At 36.7% G+C, this 19,672-nt stretch overlaps 1 protein-coding gene across 2 annotated transcripts in view; it reads right to left on the minus strand.

The window, feature by feature from the left end:
- Positions 1-244: 244 nt before the first annotated feature.
- The window catches only part of ZDHHC14 (zinc finger, DHHC-type containing 14), a 49,259-nt gene continuing 29,831 nt past the window's right edge, over positions 245-19,672 (minus strand). For both annotated transcript variants that reach the window (XM_009864894.1, XM_009864896.1), the window contains 4 exons: positions 16,273-16,375; positions 14,388-14,497; positions 10,531-10,633; positions 245-1,517 (listed from right to left, as the gene is read on the minus strand). In XM_009864894.1, the coding sequence (XP_009863196.1) occupies positions 1,116-1,517; positions 10,531-10,633; positions 14,388-14,497; positions 16,273-16,375 (718 nt within the window). In that variant the 3' untranslated portion in view covers positions 245-1,115. The remainder of the gene's footprint in view (positions 1,518-10,530; positions 10,634-14,387; positions 14,498-16,272; positions 16,376-19,672) is intronic.

The following is a 19,672-nucleotide window of genomic DNA, read 5'->3' on the forward strand; positions in this document are numbered from 1 at the left end:
TCTTAAGCCCCTCACCCTTTAGCCATATGACACGGAACACAGCATTACAGTCCAAGCAGAGGCTAAATCTACTATTTCCAGATAAAGACTTCTTATAGGAACAAATACACGTTGAAACAATCCTAATCGCAACCAGCTCTTCCTCTATAGCTCTAGTTTCATTACGTAATTATATCCCAGTCTAATCTTTACAAAATAACAAGTCATGATTTCCCCCTCTTTCCCCAGGAAACCTGTGCAAGGATAACTGTACACGTGTCCAAGAAATAGAGGATGTCATTTTATTGGAGGTCAACAGTTAATTGTATCACATTAGGGAGTGGAAGAATCTCATGGTATGGCACAACACAATACCTCACTCTAAACACTTAAACAGAAGGTTAAATGATATGCAACATGATCAAATCAGTAATTCTCCATCTTCTAGGCACCACTGATTAATTTAAAATAAACTTTAATAAATTGAAAAAATAATATAGTCCATTAATTTGTTTGTTGCACTGTCTTTAAATGAAACAGCACTTTGAAAGTCACAAATAAAAAAGCAGCACTTTCTCTTAATACCAACACCACTGTAACACATACTGTAGCGTGGCATGCAAATCCATATCTGAAGTCTGTTTTTTTTTTTTTTTGTATTAACAAACGGAATGGTAATTTTCTATCTCAAATATTAGTAGCATAACATGTAAGTGCAGATCATTCTGGCCACAATTGTGGTAAGCCTTAACAAGTGTGTATTACGAGAGCATAGAACACAGAGCATGACACTTACACCCAAGAATCTCTCTCTTTTGTATTGTACATGTTGTTTGTTACAGGCTGACTTCCAACTTGCTGTACCCAAGCTTCAGGAAACAAGATTACTGACTGTTTCTGGTTTTGCTTAAAAATAAAATGCCGTCACCATCAAAGCACAACCATGAACCACCTGGTCAAAAAAAATGCCACAGCTCCATTGAAAAAATAGCTTGTCTTTTCAGTAGACTCCATTATGCGAAAAAGTTTCCATTATAGGCATGTTATGAAGTCTTACAGTGGTACTGCAGTGTCATTCCTGTTAAGCAGAGATTTGTATAGACACCAGGAAACGGTGCAATGTTCAAAAAAGCTGTTCAAACCGAGCTAAGCTTCACGAGACCACGTACTGAGTCTTCATGCAATGAATCCTGGCTGGCTAGACTCAGGACATGCATTGTATGGCTGTGTGTAATAGGACTTCCACTTGGCAGCATCCCAGGGGGTGACGGAGCTTCGTCAGGAGTGAGAAACTGATGACCTTCGTGTTCCTCTTTTAATGGTATCATGTCTGTCAAACCTGTATCTGACGTGAGATTTGGCATAGAAGATGGTGGAGTTGGTTGCCCTAGGGTTAGAGTTGCACAAGGCCCACTGATAGTAGTCTTTCCTGGTAAAGGTAGCTCTTCACTAGTTATGCTTGGCTCACTCTGTAGAAGGGGGGTGGCAGCAGCCTGCAAAACGAATTTAGTGCTCTGAATGCACTGGTCTTGGTCACACTGTAGAATGGAAGGGCGTGAAAATCATACAAGGCAAACGAAACAGAGAAAAAAGGGGAGAATATGGACAAAGAAGGCATGGAAAAGAATGGGATGTGAAGAGAAAAAAAAGAAAGCCATTAGTATCATTCCATGGTTAGCCACCCAAAAATCCCATTGCATGCTGCCTGGGGAAAAAAAACCCAAAACATGCACAACTGAGCCAGTCCTTTGGATTACTATCAAAGTAAATTATTATAAACAATTACAGTGTTTATTTAAGGGTTTTGGTAACCTTTAAAATAGTATTTTTTGAGTACCATAATTCAAATGCTTTGCTTATTGTTGTTTGAAGCCACTTGGAAAGCCTAACTGCACAGTCTGCGTGTAACTAATTGTATCAGGCACCTCAAAACCTCCCCAGTTCCAGGTGAGGTGAATCATTTCCACACTACTCATCTGACCCATGAGAAGCAGTCCAGGGATAAGACCAAAGGCATAATTCAATTCAAGTTCAGAAACACTGGCTTAGTGTCTTTATTTAATTGGTCTTCAGGTATAGGAATTAAGATGCTACAGAAGTTTTCCAGAACAAGAATTCCTTTTATGCAGGTGGTTTTCTAAAGCTACAGCTGGCAACAGTTTCTATGAACAAAACTTTCTCCCCTCTCCTAATTTAATACATTAAGTATACACTCTAGAGAATATACTACACTGTACTCCTGAGAATGTGTAGAAATTAGGCAGTACTGCAAATGCATTAATTTGATACCACCTTTCATGATTTTTGGGCTGTTTCTTCATTAAATTAATCTTCATGATGTGAAGTATCAAGGTACAAAACATAAGTTTTATGGCAAGCACTTTCACAGTAACAAGCCAAATACAGCATTATATAAATCCAATTAAGTTCAGTAAGTATTACCAGGAACACTTCTGGCTCTACATCGTTTCTATGAATTGTTTATACAAAATTATCATTCATTCCTTGAGACGACAAGACAAGCAGGTGTTTCAATAATGTCCAGCAGCTAAGTGGGTAGTACACCTACTGCCAAATTGAGTTTCTTTAACACAAACTGGCAGGATTTTTGAGAGTTGCCAAGGACAATATATACTTAATTCATAGCCTGATCAGTTATAAAATCTGCAGATTTTCAAGATCCTGTTAGATTTGTTTGCCATACTACAGTTCTGCTGTGCAAATGAAATACTACGGTTAATGAATATAGCTATAAATCCAATGTAACGAAGAAAATGTGGAAACAAGCAAGCAGAATAAAAATATCTATCCAGAGGTAAGACATGCCTATTCACTGTTATTTCAGGGATTCTCTTAAAGCAATATGTACTGCTTTACAGCTGATGACTTTGATCTATATCCAATTACTGAAAGACATTACAAGATATTCCCAATCATAACCATTGCTGTTAACAATACAGCAAAAAAAAAAAAAGAAAAAAGAAAAAAAGAAAAAAGTTCATTTCAGTTTAATACGTCACGGTAATATACTCTACGCAAACTCATGGAAAGACTTTTGCTTCCTTTACTGTACAATGAAAACAATCACTACAAATGCTTCCTCTTGACATATTCAGGTCCTCCAAGTCCACCACTGAATAGCTTAATGATGGATGCACACACACTAAAGAAGTGTGCAAGCAGACTACTTGCTCACAGTAAACAAGTTTAAAATACTATCTAGGTGGTTTAGGACTCCCAAACCAACTAATTTTGACAGGCAGAAGCCTGATTCTTACTCAGTTATGTATTTTCCAACACTTATGCTTTCAGAAAGATAAACGCACTGACTTCCTCTTACATAAATTGAGCTCATTTATGTTGCAAGCAATTTCTTTCCCCCTAAAATGATAAACAGCCCCAGACAAAAAACTGAAGTGGTCCCATATCACTTCAGAGGGAATACTCCCAGGCTTAAAGCCAAAACCTTGCATAAGTACCTTACTAAGAAGAAAACGGTCAGCGTCTTCTAAAGTCAAGCCTTCAGTTAAGTAATTCAGTGTGAAAAACTCAGTCTTGATTAATATACTGCTATTCATGCCTGCTTATTTCAATTAAACTGTAGACCTTCAACCAACCTTACTATGCAGAGGTTAAAAATCTGTTAGCTGAATATTCAAACTTCAAAAAGACCAACAAAATCCTTCTCTGAAGAGCAGTAGCCAAAGAGCATGTTAAGTAAAAAAGAAATGCCGTATAACCACTAGGACACATTGAAAACAAATAAGGTTAGAAGCTGACTTATTGCTTTAGTGAAGCTTCAGCAGCAATCTTCAAAAGGAAATCATTAACGTGTTCCAGACAATACAAGTGCACAGATTAGCTGGAGGTAATTTACTTAAATTCATTGTATAGTCTGAATTAATTTTCTTCTTGTAAAATTCTAATGTATTTCAATTCAATCAATATTGAAAAGATAAAGTAGTCTCATAAAGCTCCATTAAACAGTGTTATAAAACTTTCCAAATGCTGTATATCTCTTCTTCATTTTCCATGCACTTGCCACTTCCCTAAAGCCTCTCCTCTTATTCAGGTACATTTCAAGTCTTCTTTTCTTTTTTTGGGTCTATTTAACAGTGATCAACATGAAATATCTTAGAAAAACACAGGCTGTAAACAGCTTTCAAAAGTGAGAAGAGTGGGGTTTATACTAGAAAAGGTAGATGTACTCAATGAAGCTCTCAAGAACACCTGATAAAAACAACACATACTATACAGGTAGAGTATTCTTGAGTTTAAACAGTCAATCTAAAAGAAATTAGATTTTTGTATAGGGCTGGCATGGTGATTTTTCCTCGATTCTGTATTTAACTCTTAACTAAATGAAACTCGGGGTCAAAAGCCTAAACAGCTATTAATCACGTGAATTGTTCAATGCCAGCATTTCAAATGAAATGAAAGAGCCTATGACTGTAACAAAAAGGAAGCCAAGCAATGAAATTTAAATAGCTAAAAATCTACTGTAGAAATTATTCCACCAGTACCTTTTTACTTATGATTTCCACTGTTTCAGAGGAACAGCAGATTCTGAAGGTAATACAAGTTTAATAAGTTCTACAAGTATGGAAGCTTAATTATATATGTGCATAGAAATTTTTAGTCATCTGTATTTAATTTCACATCAAAAGGCACAAATTAAAGCAAATTAGACAAATCCTAAAATTCTGTGTTTATTTCACAAATAATAAATACAAACAACTAAGGAAACATTTTTTTTCCGAAGAAAACCTGATTTTTCTTCTAAGCTACACAAAACATACATGTTAACATAGTTGGTTTACATGGCAATATATTTTTCACATTTCTAATGCCAAAGCCAGAGATTATTTACTTTGAATTTTAAATTATCTTTGTTAAAAATTTTCTACACAGTAGTAACATTGAAGAATTGTTACAGTTCTCGGAAGACGGAGAAAAGCAAGTTGGGTTATCTCAGCATCTCTGAATACAATACAATACAAACAACAAGAAGTTTGGAGGAGACTGATGGCACTGAATGGCAGTGCTATGAAGTAACAGGGAGGATGCTGAAATACCCTACTGGAGGGATACAAAAGATGGTTAAAGAGTGAAGGGATGGCACCATATAACTGCTCCCAACAGTTGCAGAATTTCACACTCAGAACCACGGTATTTCAGAAACTGTGCAACAACGGAGCCACGAAACCCACAAAGACAATGGCTCCACTAGCAAGTAGTACAGTGCACCAGGAGCAGATCTACAAGAGGAATGATGCTTCTGAAGCCAAGGGGGAAACTATCTCTTCCAGGGATTTTACTTCAGATCAGCTACTGCTTGCTCTTTTACTTCAGATTAGCTACTGTTTCTTCCTATGGACTGAATGTCCATGAATGGTTAGAGCACTCCAGGAGGACATTCCAGTTCATGTACTCTGATATCACTCTGTGATGTGAACAAAAATGCAGTAAATATGCATAAGCAAAAAGATTGCTTCTAAAACATAACCCAAAGCAAAATGCTGAAGTTGATTTACTGCATGTGCCCTTAACCCATTTTAAATGTGAAGTAAAATGCTAAAAGGAAAAACCTTTTATCAACCTCAACTGTCGTAATGTTGACTTGGTAAGAGCTTTAAGTTCTATTTCAGGCAATGTTAAATTGTGAAGTACAACAGTAAATATACAAGGAAACATACTCGTAAAACTTCCAGCAAAAAGGAGCTCCTATCTTTGTTGATCCTTATACTGTCACCATAGAAAAAGTCCACTAGGATGGTCAGAGTTAACAGTCCCTGGATCAACTGGATTCCTGTTTCCATATGGTCCTCCAGTAGTACGTGTGCACTACTACGGTTCTTACAATTTTCAGTAGTATGTACATGAAAATAGTCTAAAGAATGTGCATCCAGGAAAAGGAAAGGGAGAAATGGAAAGAAGTGAATTTGGCACACAGTTAACCACCTAAGCACTTAAGAAGAGATGCTTAAGAATGCAAGAGTACAAGAGAATTTCTTAAAAACAAAAAAATAAACCTACCCTGACACAGCGGCAGATAGGAAGTAAAATCTATCATTTTATAAGGCATTAAAGAATTCTTAGAGACATCATAGTAAAAATAAACCAAACTAATTTCTCTTTAAAAAAAAAAAGTGCAAGGAGCAAGATAGATTCTATGTTTCTTCATAACCGATTACTAAAGAATAAAATACTCTGTATGAAAACCAAAGAATCAATTTGGGCTTTTAAGAGAAAGCTAAGTACTACAGAAGTGTAGATCCAGATAACAGATAGGTTAGATGGGTTTATGGTAAAATAAGCACTTTTTTTTTTTCAGAATACAAAGAAAATAAACCTTAAAATGAAAGAGAACGAAAGAATAAAACACAAAGAAAATTATGATTTCATAATGGGTGAGATACTTTTTCACGCAAAAAGAAAATAAATTTTAAAAATTGGAAGAGAGATACTTGGGCAATCAAACTAATTTAGAGCTTGTAAAAATAATCAGCAATAACATGCAATAAGGAAATACTTCAGAAATATCAGATCTACAGATCATGAAATCCAGGTGACCATGCTTGTTACATAGATAAGGACGTTAAGAAGCTGGCTAATGAATTTACCAGATTAATTTAAAATTATATTGGAAAAAGAGATTAAAAACACTGGCAATGTACCAGAAAGCTCTCAAAGGCAAAATTACCACAAAAGCTGTTAAATACAAAAATAGCATCCCACAAAAATACAATGCATTGCACTGAAAACAAGTGTCAGGCAAGTTTAAACTTAGCCTGATATTTATTTTGAACTTAAATACAACAATGTTATTAAAATAATTGAAAGCAGAATACAGTACTAAGCAACCCAGAAAAACTTAAAGAATGACAAGAGGCTCTTTGGCTGAGGCAGGAGAATTCTATTTAGAAAGACACAAGCCACTGAGTAAAAGATTTGAGGGAAGGGGAAAAAAAGGGGAAGGGGAAAAAAAGGGGAAGGGGAAAAAAAGGGGAGGGGGAAAAAAAGGGGAAAAGGGGAAAAGGGGAAAAGGGGAAAAGGGGAAAAGGGGAAAAGGGGAAAAGGGGAAAAGGGGAAAAGGGGAAAAGGGGAAAAGGGGAAAAGGGGAAAAGGGGAAGGGGAAAAGGGGAAAAGGGGAAAAGGGGAAGGGGAAAAGGGGAAAAGGGGAAAAGGGGAAGAGGGGAAAAGGGGAAGGGGAAAAGGGGAAGGGGAAAAGGGGAAAAGGGGAGGGGGAAGGGGAGGGATAAGAGAAGACAAGTGTAACTGAAGATGCTCATTAAAATCTTCCTTTAATAACAATAGGCAGGAAAAACATTTTAGCACACTATATGGATTAAGTACTATAACATCTAGTCTAGATTTAATGTAGAGATAAGATGATGTAATGCATTCTGGAATATAATCCAAGGAGACACACTATAAAAGTGTACTGGAAGACACTTCCGATTTCTAAGTTATTTCCTGTCCTTAAAAAGGATTAAACTTGTGAAAATTGTGTAATTATCTCTAATAATGTATAAATGGCTAAACCTTTGCCATTTAAAAAGTGCTTTTGGACTACGATCTACACCTTCTCTTAAATCAAGGAATTTCACTTTGCTGTCCTTATCTGAAACAATAATAATATGAGCTGCAGTACCAGATATATCCCCTTCAAACCTACCAGTCCTTTGTGGTCCACCTGCCTCAGCTCCAAGAAAGCATTTTTCCTTTTATGTCTCTGCCTTTTTCCCAAGAGGTATGCAACCTTCCAGAAGAGAAGGCTGGATCATATTCTATCTTTTGCCTAGACTTTGACAGTGAGGACATGAGGTAAAAAGGAAACCTTCCACAAAGACTTAATTGTTTTGCTGTCACCTTAGCCTTGGGTTTGAGATAGTCTATTATTTAAAGCACGAATCATAGAATCATGAATCATAGAATGGCCTAAGCTGGAAGGGACCTTAGAGATCATTTTAATCCAGCCTCCCTGCTGCCAGGGACACCACCTCTCAACTAGATCAGGCAACACATGGGGACCGAATGGGAATCGAACCCGCGACCTTAGCGTTGTTAGTGCTATGCTCAACTGACTGAGCTAACCAGCCAATCACCAAAGAAAATTTTGATGTTTACATCTGAACTTCTAGAAAGAAGAATTCTAGAGAATCTTGCAAAGACTCCTCCTCTAAAAACCCCCACAAAAACCAACCAACCAAAAAATTAAACAACGGGATGCCACATGCCTCGTTTTACTTCTGCTATAAAGTGTACTCCACTACCTTTCTCTCAAGAACCTTCCATGGTCCTTTTCAGGGGAGAAAAGTGAAGGGCTGGTGTTCGCAGTTTTCCTGTTCCCAAACTGCTTTGGAAGAATCTAAGACTGTGTACTGGGAAGAAAGTTGAGAGAAACAGATACTGTAAAGCCTGGAAAAGTACTAGGGGTCACTGCATGGGGAAAAGGTTTAAATAGAATGATGAAGTTTTACTTGATTATTTCTGTCTAAATTTAAATGGGAAGAAGAAATCTCGTAACTGAAGAGAATGGCTGAAAAATAATCTAATAGAAAGGTGAATTAATTTGGTAGAAAAAAGGAAAGATTTAAGTGGACAAGATTGAGAGCTTAACTGTGAAACCAGTTTTGTTGTTTGCTAGTTTATGAGACAGGAGAGACAGGAGCCTGAAGGTAGGCATGGTGGCAAAAATACTGACCTCAAAACACAGAAAAAGGGAAATGTGAAACAAGAAGAAATCAGAGGCAAAGTTATGTCCCATTGCATTGTTGCCACCAGGAAATTAATTTATAATTTCTTGTGCTTCAAACAAGTCAGAAAGGAATGCAAGATTTTAAATAGGGAAGAGAAAACAGTGCCAGAGAGACTGGGAAACCAAGCAGGTCTTTAATAGTTTGCAACAAAACTCAAGGGAGAATTTTTATTGCTGATAGCCAGCTGCCACTGGAAGCCAATTGGTCTTTGATACAGACCAACAATACAGGGATAATACCCTGAGCAAAATGGCATCACAGTCTTATACATAGTCCTCAATATCAAATATGAAATATTAAGTTTTTCAAGCTTTTTCTGAGAGATCATTTTCAGGAATGAAAGTTGCACATTTTCAAGTGACTCTGATAACCGTGAAAGAACACAAGCCTTTCCCAGCTCAACTATTGTGATGTTCAAGGACACATGAAGTTCAAATCCTTGCACAGTTTGCAAGATAACAGGTATTACACTCACTCAAAAATCGTAACAGCTACCTGTTTGATTTAAAGTAATACCATAACAGAGTTCTCTATTTCTAGAGCCAAGTTTTGTCAATTTTCAATCAAACTGGCACAAGATTTTCTTATTAATATCTAGTAGTAATGGTAGTGCTTTCTCACAATGCAAATATAATTCTTATAATGTTAAGATAATTTAATGCCAGGGTCTCATTGTGGGTTAATGATCCTCACAAAGAAGAAACCTTGACAGAAGTTTGAGTAAGACCTAAAAGACCTCAGGCTATTTCTAAGGTTGCGCACCCTGCACCTCAGAGAAGACTCAGTTAATACTGTCTCTCTGATACATTTTCTCATTAAGGAGAATAACAATCTTCTATTTAATCCTCAAATTAAGTAAAACCATCTTAGGAACTACAGTAAAATTTTTGTACCAGTTTATCAGTGACACTAAAACTAATCTGTCTGAGAAGAGTGAGTCTCTTCTTCTTTTGTTCAAAAGAAAGGCTGACCTATGTCAGAAGCCTTGTGGCCGCCTCTTTTTTTGGCAGAGAGTGTCCATAACTCATGGCTTCTTCGATAAAGTCTTAGAATCCACATAATATCAGGATATCTGGGTAACATTTCAGAAATAGGCACATATGTAAGATGCTTGCCTTTGGAAAAAGATCTCTTTCCAGTTATTCTCTTCTTCTTGGCACTGGAAATTTTATCTTCGGTTATGATAGCCAATGCTACCAGCAAAAAACAAAGTAAAAACCATAGGCACAGTTTTGAAGATTTTAAAAGCTTTTGTCGTAACAGTCCAGTTGACATTTTTTGTTCACTGGAAGTTCAGTGTCCTCCTGCTCTTTCTTCAATGTACTTCTCCTCTAGAAACTCCTCTTTGTTCATCTCTGCTTTTTAAACATATTAGTCTATGCAAAACCACAGCGTAAGAGCAAAGAAGGGAAATAGAATATGAAGAAAGTGCCATAAAAAGCAACAATTAGCTGAAAAATGACAAACCAGAGTAAGTCCACTTGAATGTTCCAGTTCAAAACACAGCAGGTGTCAAAAGTACAAGTGAAAACACCGGTATAGTCAATAAATCAACAGTGCAGAAAAATCTCTCTTTTTTTTAGAATCCACGAACAATAACTATTACACTGTGTGACATTTACATTAAAATGCTTTGTTGTGTTTTTTTTCTTTACTGTTAATAAACAAGTCATTCCACCCAGAGTGTCAGCTGTATCCAGTTAGTTATTACTTGATTAGTTCACATGAAAGTGGAGAAGGAAAACATTCACAGGAATCTTGATGAACAACACTATGGGATGATTCCTACCATGTTGCTCTGAGACTGTGTGGCCCCGTACATAGTAATGCCATTTGATGGTCCTGCTAATTGCGGTGTGTCTGGTTGTATAAATCCTCTTCGATCAATTAAGCTATGGAACAAGCAAAATAAAGAAAAGGTGTTAAAGATATTTTTTATCAATAACTCCCTTCTCTCAATAAAAAGAGATTTTTTTCTACCATGCAACAGGCCTTAATACTTTACCAATACCTTCAAACGTCCCTTTTTATTAAACTGACGTAGACAACTTCATTGCTACTCATCCGCAACGTAACTGTTTCCTTGTAATACCACCCACCACAGTCATACGTACTGCTACTTTTCTGGATTTTTATCCAGAAAGTACTGTGAAACCCAAGAATTTTAAGCCACAGGTGTGAAAACAAATTACAAAACTCACTAGTGCACTTGGAATCATTTTGAAGGTTCTTTTGTTATCAGTTTCCACATCTATATTAAAGCTACTTAATCACAAAATTTAGAAAGGAAGAGGAACTTTTGTTCAGACAACTTACGTTCCAGGCCTTTCGTGACAGCTATTTAAGGCTTTTTATAATGCCCTACTATTCTCACTGTCCTGGTTTCAACTGGGATAGAGTTAATTTTCTTCCTTGTAGTGGGTACAGTGTTGCGGTTTGGATTTACCACAAGAATAATGTTGGTAACACATTGATGTTTCAGTTGTTGCTACACAGTGCTTATCTTAAGTCACGGACTTTTCAGTTCCCCATGGTCTGCCAGCAAGGAGGTGCACAAGCAGTTGAGAGGGAGCAGAGCCAGGACAGCCGACCTGAACTAGTCAAAGGAATATTCCATACCTCAGGACATTGTGCTCAATATAGAAACTGGGAGGAGTTGGCCAGGAGGGGCCAGTTGCTGCTTGGGCATCAATCAGATGGTGGTGAGCAATTCCATTGGGCATCACTTGTCTTTTCTTGGATTTTATTTCTCTCTTTGTTAACTCCCTATTATTATTTATTATTATTGCTAACATTATTGTTGTGGTTATTATTATTATTTTTTCTGTTACTGAACTGCCCTTATCTCAGCCCTCGGGTTTTAATTTCCTTCCCTGATTCTCCTCCCCATCCCCACTGGGTGGGACAGGGAGGAGTAGGTGAGCAGCTGCATGGGGTTTAGTTGCAGCTGGGGTTAAATCACACCACTTACCAGAGTGATACACTCAAAATTTCTTATTTCCATCTAAGAATATGTTTTGTGGACAAATCAGTAAAACTAAGTAATAATCTACATAAGTTTACATTAAAAAACCCAAAGAGAATGGAATAATCTGACCTATCTGAATATTTTGCTAAAATTCCATATACATGTTTAATCCCAATTTGAGAACTACAAGCCTCACTTAGGTTCTGTTAGTCAAAACCTATGAAAAGCTGAACGTACAGGCCAACGCACTATATTTTACATATGTATTAGCTTATATCACCTCCAGACAAAAAAACCCCACCCCAAACCAAAAACTTTTCAACAGTTTATGCTTCAATTGATTGTTGACATTTTGTTTTGTTCTTAAATTATATGTAGCTTTCAATTATAGTTCCATATATTTTTTAATCACAGGCCAAAATGTGGTTTTTTCCTGTGACCTGAACAATGTTACTTTCCATCTGGAAAACTACAAATTTTACCACAGGCTATCAAATTTTAACTGGCTTATAGTTCCAGTTACTAAGACATAATGTCATTATCATTGGAATGCCGTAAAACACCTAGGAGCTAATGTCAACACAGAACTGGGTTTATTTGCCGATTTATGGGACCTCTAAATTCACTAAGGGTCAAGATGTTTCATTTTAAAAAGATACAAACAGAAAACCTATCTGATCTAGTGGGAGATTTCCCTGCCGTGGCAGAGGGTTGGAACTAGATGATCTTTGAGGTCCCTTCCAACCCAAATCATTCTATGATTCTATAAAAATCTAAGACATTTCCCCTTTCAAAAATCAATGCAGTCACCATCACTTGGAGACCATTTTAAGCTTTCCTCACAACGGTCTGCAAAACAGGTTTTAATGTATATTCAAAACACTTAGAAATCCACCTGAGATTAGAATCTGTCATGTGGAAAGCACTCTTTCAAAAATCAGATCCTCAAAAAAGTTAAATGACTTTGATTAGAACATTAGTTACTTATGCTGACAGCTATGGATCAAATTAAATTTTGAAAGTTATTGTTGAGGACACATAAAATGCATTTTGAATTTGCTAGCATAGGCTTAAAATGAGAAACATGACCTTTAACAGAAGTGAGAAAAGCTTGGATTAACTACAGATCCTCTCTTTTCTGCATTCTTAAAGGCACTTGAACATTTTGAATTTTAAATTGTAATTGCTGCTAAAGTACTTTACTAGAATTTAATGAAAAAAAATATTTAGTAACTTGGACACAGCTGAGATTACAAGTCAAAAAAAGTAAGGTTATAATTTACATTCTACAGTCAGCAAAGTTTTACCATTGGCCACAAAATATTTCCCTGCAGAAACCCTACATATACTTCTGCATCTAAGTAAGTTATGTTGATACATGTAATTTAGGAAAAAATGTACAAACTCTATCAAAACCCAGGAGCCAATGCCAGTCTTGTCTAATGGTATGCTGCCAATTGTATCAGCCTAAGACGCTATTTTAAATACCGAGAAACACTGTGCAGTTTTAATAAAGATTTGCACTTGGAATAATAATTTGAAGTGTGTCATTTGAATTTTTATATCTCATACTTTTATGAAAACCAAGAAATGGCAGAATTGAAGGTACCATCCGCATAGGCAAGAGGCAGAGACCAGGTTACTCACTCACCACAGGGAGTAGTGTCAACCCAGTACATGAAAATCTTAACTCAGTTGCCTCCTCCCTAGAAAAAGATGTCTCTCCTGTTGACCTTTCACTTCTCGTAGAACCACCTCTGATATTCCTAATACCAAAGACAGACATCCCACTTCCAGTGAAACACCCTAGCCACTGGACTAGAAAGTCCATTTACGTTTTTTCTTTTTTCAATAGTACAGATTCATACCTACGTAATTGCAGACAAAGCAAAACTGCTTCAGCCGATGACTGCCACAAAAATAATCTACAAGACGTCAGCCACTTGCTACAGAGGAACTGGGCTTCTATTGCACACATAGTACACGAACTGTCTAATCACTGAACATTGGAATAAAAAGATAATTAAGTCTTTCCAGATGTCAGTTTTATTTCTCTAGTCTCAGCTCTGTATTATATTTTGTTCAAGCTGAAAAACCATCTGCAACCTCGAATATACAAGCATTTTGGATTTCAGAAAAATGTATGCAGCAAAAATGAATTCACTAAGCCTTCTGTAGAATTGCTTTGGTGTATATAGAAACAGTAGTATAAAGAAAAATTACTGCCCATTTAAATAAAATTATTCAGAGTGAAGAGACAAAAGTGAACAATTATCAAGCTAGTTGTAGAATTAAGGTTCCTACAACTCTCCTAAATTCATGACACATTCATTAGACATGTAAGATCTTAACTTCCAAATCACCCATCATGCAACAGTTAATTACTAGAAATGTTTTACTGCTAGAAGTTATTAACTGCAGTAGCAAAAATTCAAAGATATAAGTTTATTTTCACTTCAGATGTCAACTTTAGATATATTCTGCAGGATCTGATCACTAACTTAGTTTAACCACAGTTTACCAAATTATTTCTTTACTACTGCAGATCATTAAAGCTTCTAATGGACAGTAAATTAAAACTTTATTTTTAAGTAAACTCAAACAATGAGAATGAACTCTATTTTTCACCAACAATTCTGTGGTTTCATTTATGCTAACAATACTTTCGACACACTTACCTTGGAGAGAGGGGCCCACAAAGCGCAGCACAGCAATTAGTAAAGATGTTGCCATAACTGTATGGATTATAGTTTTCTTTACCTCTTTTATTTGACCACGATCCTTTAATCTGAAGAGATATAAACAAGATGCATCACATATAATACAATACATGAAATGGTTGAGACAAATTAAAGGCTACCAAAGCAGCAATGTGCTACTTACTGCAAAAGCAAATGAGAGAAAACCCATGATCGCACTTACTGAACAGCTTAGAGGTGTGTGCTTTTATGAAAGGTTGGACTCTAAAATCTTACAAGCAAGCACATGCTTTACCTCCACAGATTTAGATAACCCAAAATCTCAAAGGATCAATACACTCACAGTTAGGAATTTTACCACTAAGCATAATGGTCTAAGATTAATTTCACAAATATTATGGAATGTTCTACAGAAGAGGTTCAAGTGCCACATACCATGAAAGCCAGCAGTAGAGCACTTCTTTTCCATACTCCTGGGCAAGTTCTCAAGCTGTGCAATACCACACAACATTATCTTTCCTAAAGTTCACAAATGGCTCTAAAATACAAAGCTGCTGATGCAGTCATTACTACCTTTTCGCACATTACATTTCCTTTTAGCTAGTCTTACTTCTCTTTTTGTGAGCTGCTTGACAGTCCAAGTAAAATGTCTTACTGTATTCAACTGGAAATGTATGCTTTAAATAAAATTACTGAACAGTTTACTTGCAACTCAGAAATGCTATGCTGCTGCAGTTCCCTGCTGTAGTTCCCTGCTGTCTGACTTTCAACAAACCAAAAGACATTTTTTTGAGAGAAAAAGGGATAGTGGAAGTATGCGGATCATCTAAAGAAACAATGTTGGCCTAAACCTAGTAACTGAGTATCTCATCTTTCTTACTAATGAGGTAGATTTCTTCAGTCAGGCTACTTGCTCGGATACTTGATGCTGATGCATAATTCATTCTGAGCTTGCTTGCTTAATTTTTTTCAGGTTGATTGATATTTATTGTATAATTTATGATTTTAACTGTGACCCTAGGCAATAAAAAACATGTTTGACAGTCCCAATACTTTTATATTTGCCAGATACCTATGAAAAAAGGTACAACACAATTAAAATAAAATAATTTTAAGCTTGCAGTAATTTGTTTGATTAGTTGCTAAGTTCCAACAAGCTTGCTATATCCATTAGCTACCCAGCTACTTTTATTTTCTTCTTTCATTCATTTTCTACTTCTCTTTTTAGTTAGAGGAGGACACATGAAGCCTACACACAGTTAAACATAATTCCTCACCAAAACAATGGAAACCTATGTGCAAGATAGGACAATTGTAGAAGTGAGAAAGTTAACTTCTAAATTAATGCTATACTCCTTGCCAGAGTTTTTAGACCTCAGACTGGCAAAGAAATTTCAAAGGAAAAATAAAATAAAAGATGAAATTTTTGTTTTGAAAATTCAACTCACTACAATTTTTACAGTAAGCAACTGGGTCAAAGAATATTTAAGACTAACAGCGAAAAAGTGGTATCTAAAATTATTTAGTAGTTTTCCTACTGTATAAAATATATTTGTTTCTCTGTCTCCCATCTTCTGTATTTTCCTGTTTCAAGACACAGGCAGGTCCTGTGGGTGTAAATCATAATGGACATACAATATGTAGGACATGCTATATGTAACCAGCACATTTTCAATCCACAATAAATATAGTCCAAAAGATCTCTTCTGATATTTTGAATCAAACATGACAACGTTGTTTCATTCTTCCCTACTGAGGCATTCACAGAATTATGCAGGCAGGTATGACTTCTCGAAGAATAACAGAGAACCATCTCCTCATTACTGTTTAGAAACATGTATGTAGAAATATACTACAAACTTACATCTTCATTTGTTGTTTGATTGGAGCTGATCAAATACGTGTGAAAACCTGAGAGGCCAACAATGGACCATACTGAGAAAAAACACACCACAGCTTCCAGCACAGTAATTAAAAGTCAAGGAAATAAGTGCAAACGGAAGAAAAAAAAAATAATTTAATAATAAGTAGTTGCAATCACAAAATTCAGAGTAGACATCTTACAATCCACAAGTCCCTTGAGACCTTTTTGAAGGAGGCATCAGTCCAAATCGTAAGAAAATCACAAAAAAAATGGCAGAAGATGACTTGAAAGTTGGGAATAGCAGCAGTTAAAACTTGGTTTAGAACAGCCACAAGTCACTCTGTTGGCATCTGCCTAGCCCAGAGAGAGCACCCTCCCTGTCAAACACTGTTAACAGTCTGCATGCAGACAGCAGACTACAAGCATGGGGTGCAACATATAGGGACTTGCACCTGAGGTACATGTATGCAAGCTCATGGGGTGCTTTCTCACCTGCAATTTTTAGGGAGCAGCACAGCTACACATATAGCAAGAGCACTTACGTCTCCATGAGGTCAGTGAAGGCGTGCACATGCACGTGTGTGTGCACCACTAGAGCTTTTCAAACTACGTGTCTTTTCACTCCTTATAAACTGCATAACCCGAATGCCATGAAGTCACGAGGCTTTAAAAAAAGAGAGTGGCGTAACTAGGAAAGTCAGTCGGCACTCAGTGTTGCATACTTACTATGGTTTGTATCATTCCTTTAACTCTATAGGAGTCATCATTTCAGCAATAAAACAATAAAGTTGCTTCTAAACTTTACATAATCAAGCATAAAGACTGATTTCTACAGAAGGCTTCCTGCCATAGATATCTATTTTTGATTTTTTTTTTTATTTACACACAGTAGCCGTGAACTCATACATCTGCTTTGAAAATGTTATTTCCTACAACACTTCAATAATAATTACTTTTTTTAGTGAACATGGATCAGCAGCAGAAAAGGCTTTGGTTCCTAGAAAATATTATATAATAATTCAGTGGGAACATGGGAAAAGAACAGGATAAAAAAAAAAATCTGTATATTAACTGTATATCAACCTTTACTGAAGTCAGTTTCCAAGGCAATATTGACTCAAAATATTCCAGAACAAGGATACAACCTTAAAACATATGAAACCATCCTTATCCCTGAACCTATCAATAGAAGAGAACTATGACAGCTCCTCATCATTATACAAAGACACAGACTGGAAAATGCTTCAATGGACTTAAGTATTTGTGATAAATAAACCTAATATTAGTTAACAGCAAATGAGTTTTGTCTCACAGGTCTGCTCTCACTTAATGAATTGGGAAATACCTGAATTACCTGTATAACTTCTGCTAGAACCTACTTTGCTCCGAGTGGTTTAAAAACCAAGAAAGAGCCATTTGCAATCTGAGCAAATCTGCTCCAAAAGCAGCAAGATGCCCAGAGTGCACTGCTGAGCAGCATGTTCACTACTCTCTCTTCTCTATACCCTCCTCAAACTGTGTGGAATCAAACCAACAGAAGACTGGAGCTCAGACTCAGTCGTCTGTACAACAGTCACAGCTAAAGCAAGGAGAATGAGGGAGAATTGATAATTATACAAAGTAGGCTTTGAGAGGGTAAAAATAGTAAGGAAGGCTGTTGGGTAGAAGCTACACGCCAAGACTAAGAGGAAGAATCATCAGGTCAGAAAAGGTCAGCCTTAGAGGGTGAAGGACTCCCTACAATCTCATCAGGTAACTGAGCACACCAGTAACAGGATTTTCCTCACCATGATTACTCTTAAGAGGGTCCTGAAAAGCAATTTGCTTCCTCCATATGGTAATTCCTACTGTCAAAAAAGGGAATTCCTTTAAGTTCAAGACCTTGCAGTTCCCCATAGAAAAAGACTTCATTCCCCAAGAAAGAGACTTCTTTCAGCTCCCCACACCAAGATCCAAAAAGATATCCAGAACAGCAGGGGTAGTTAACATGATGCCATTAATGAAACATGAGTCCACTAATTAAAAACCAAACACAAAGAAATCAATATATTCATAACAAAGTATAACGTTCTAGCATAATATGGTATGACACTCCCACGGTATCTCACACAGGGTTGTTAGCAAGACAGAAACAGCAATGTTCTCCCTGCCTGAACTGACTGTCTTGGTCCAAAGCAGCATTCCTAATACTGTTTGGACAATTTAATTTTACTGTTACAATCTGCAACCAAGCTATTAAATTATCCAAGCTAACGCTGACAAACCAGGCCATTTCTTAAAGCTGCACTACTGAGCCTTTGAAAGCAGCACCTCTTTGAATAAAAATTATGAATAAGCAGCCCATTGTTCCTGTACAAGGATCCTCAAATGCATAATCAATTACCTTTTGATTTAAGGACAATTGAAAGTTCTTCTCCACTTGAAAATAGTTTAAAAGAATAATCTTTTGCAAGAAGTGATTGTAATTCTTTTAATTGGAAGCTATTGTTTGGCTACTTAGAACAGTTTGTTTGTGCTTTGTAAAATTAGCTGTAAAAAAAAAAAATCTGAATAGTGGCTTTGTTTAAAAAGGGCGTTTAGAGCTCAGCAACTCTACCTGATAAACACATACACAAAATTGTAACTTCAGTATTTGGAGAATCTGACATTTGGAAAACCTAACTGGAAAGAGAAGTCTGTATGAATGACATTTTTTTCTTCCTACTCTTCTGTGGAAAAGAGCAAACTGAGAGGCACAACAGACAAAAGACTTCTCCTTGGCAAATGTATGGGAAAGAATTCTTTTTATAGTATCTTTGTGAGATGTGGAAACTGTTTATTACACAAACCATTCAAAACATACGTAAGGAGTGGGAAGCTTACAGTCTGTACAAAGATGTAAAGAAGAAACTAAAGAGTAGTTACGTCAGCTTTCCATTTTTCCATTATGTTAGCTGTATTCAGACAGAAGGAGCACCTTCCATTTTCACTGAGTAGAAAAAGTTCCCAAGAAGTGACAAAAAAAAACCCCAAACATCATGATGGAGTATTTAGTATTTACAGAATGGAACTACAGAATGGTTTGGGTTGGAAGGGACATTTAAAGATCATCTGGTTCCAACCCCCCTGCCATGGGCAGGGACACCTCCCACTAGACCAGGTTGCTCAAAGCCCCATCCAACCTGGCCTTAAAAACTTCCAGGGACAGGACACTGACAACTCGTCTGGACAACCTCTTCCAGTTTCTCACCACCCTCGTCGTTAAAACCTTCTATGTTACAGACAACCTAAATCTACCCTCTTTCAATATAAAACCACTGCCCCTTGCTCTGTCACTACAGGCCCTGGTAAAGAGTCTATGTTTTTCTTACGAGCCCCCTTTATATATCATAAGACAACAATGAGATCGCCCCAGAGACTT

This window comes from Apaloderma vittatum, unplaced genomic scaffold (assembly GCF_000703405.1).
Source record: "Apaloderma vittatum isolate BGI_N311 unplaced genomic scaffold, ASM70340v1 scaffold6462, whole genome shotgun sequence".
Taxonomy (NCBI): domain Eukaryota; kingdom Metazoa; phylum Chordata; class Aves; order Trogoniformes; family Trogonidae; genus Apaloderma; species Apaloderma vittatum.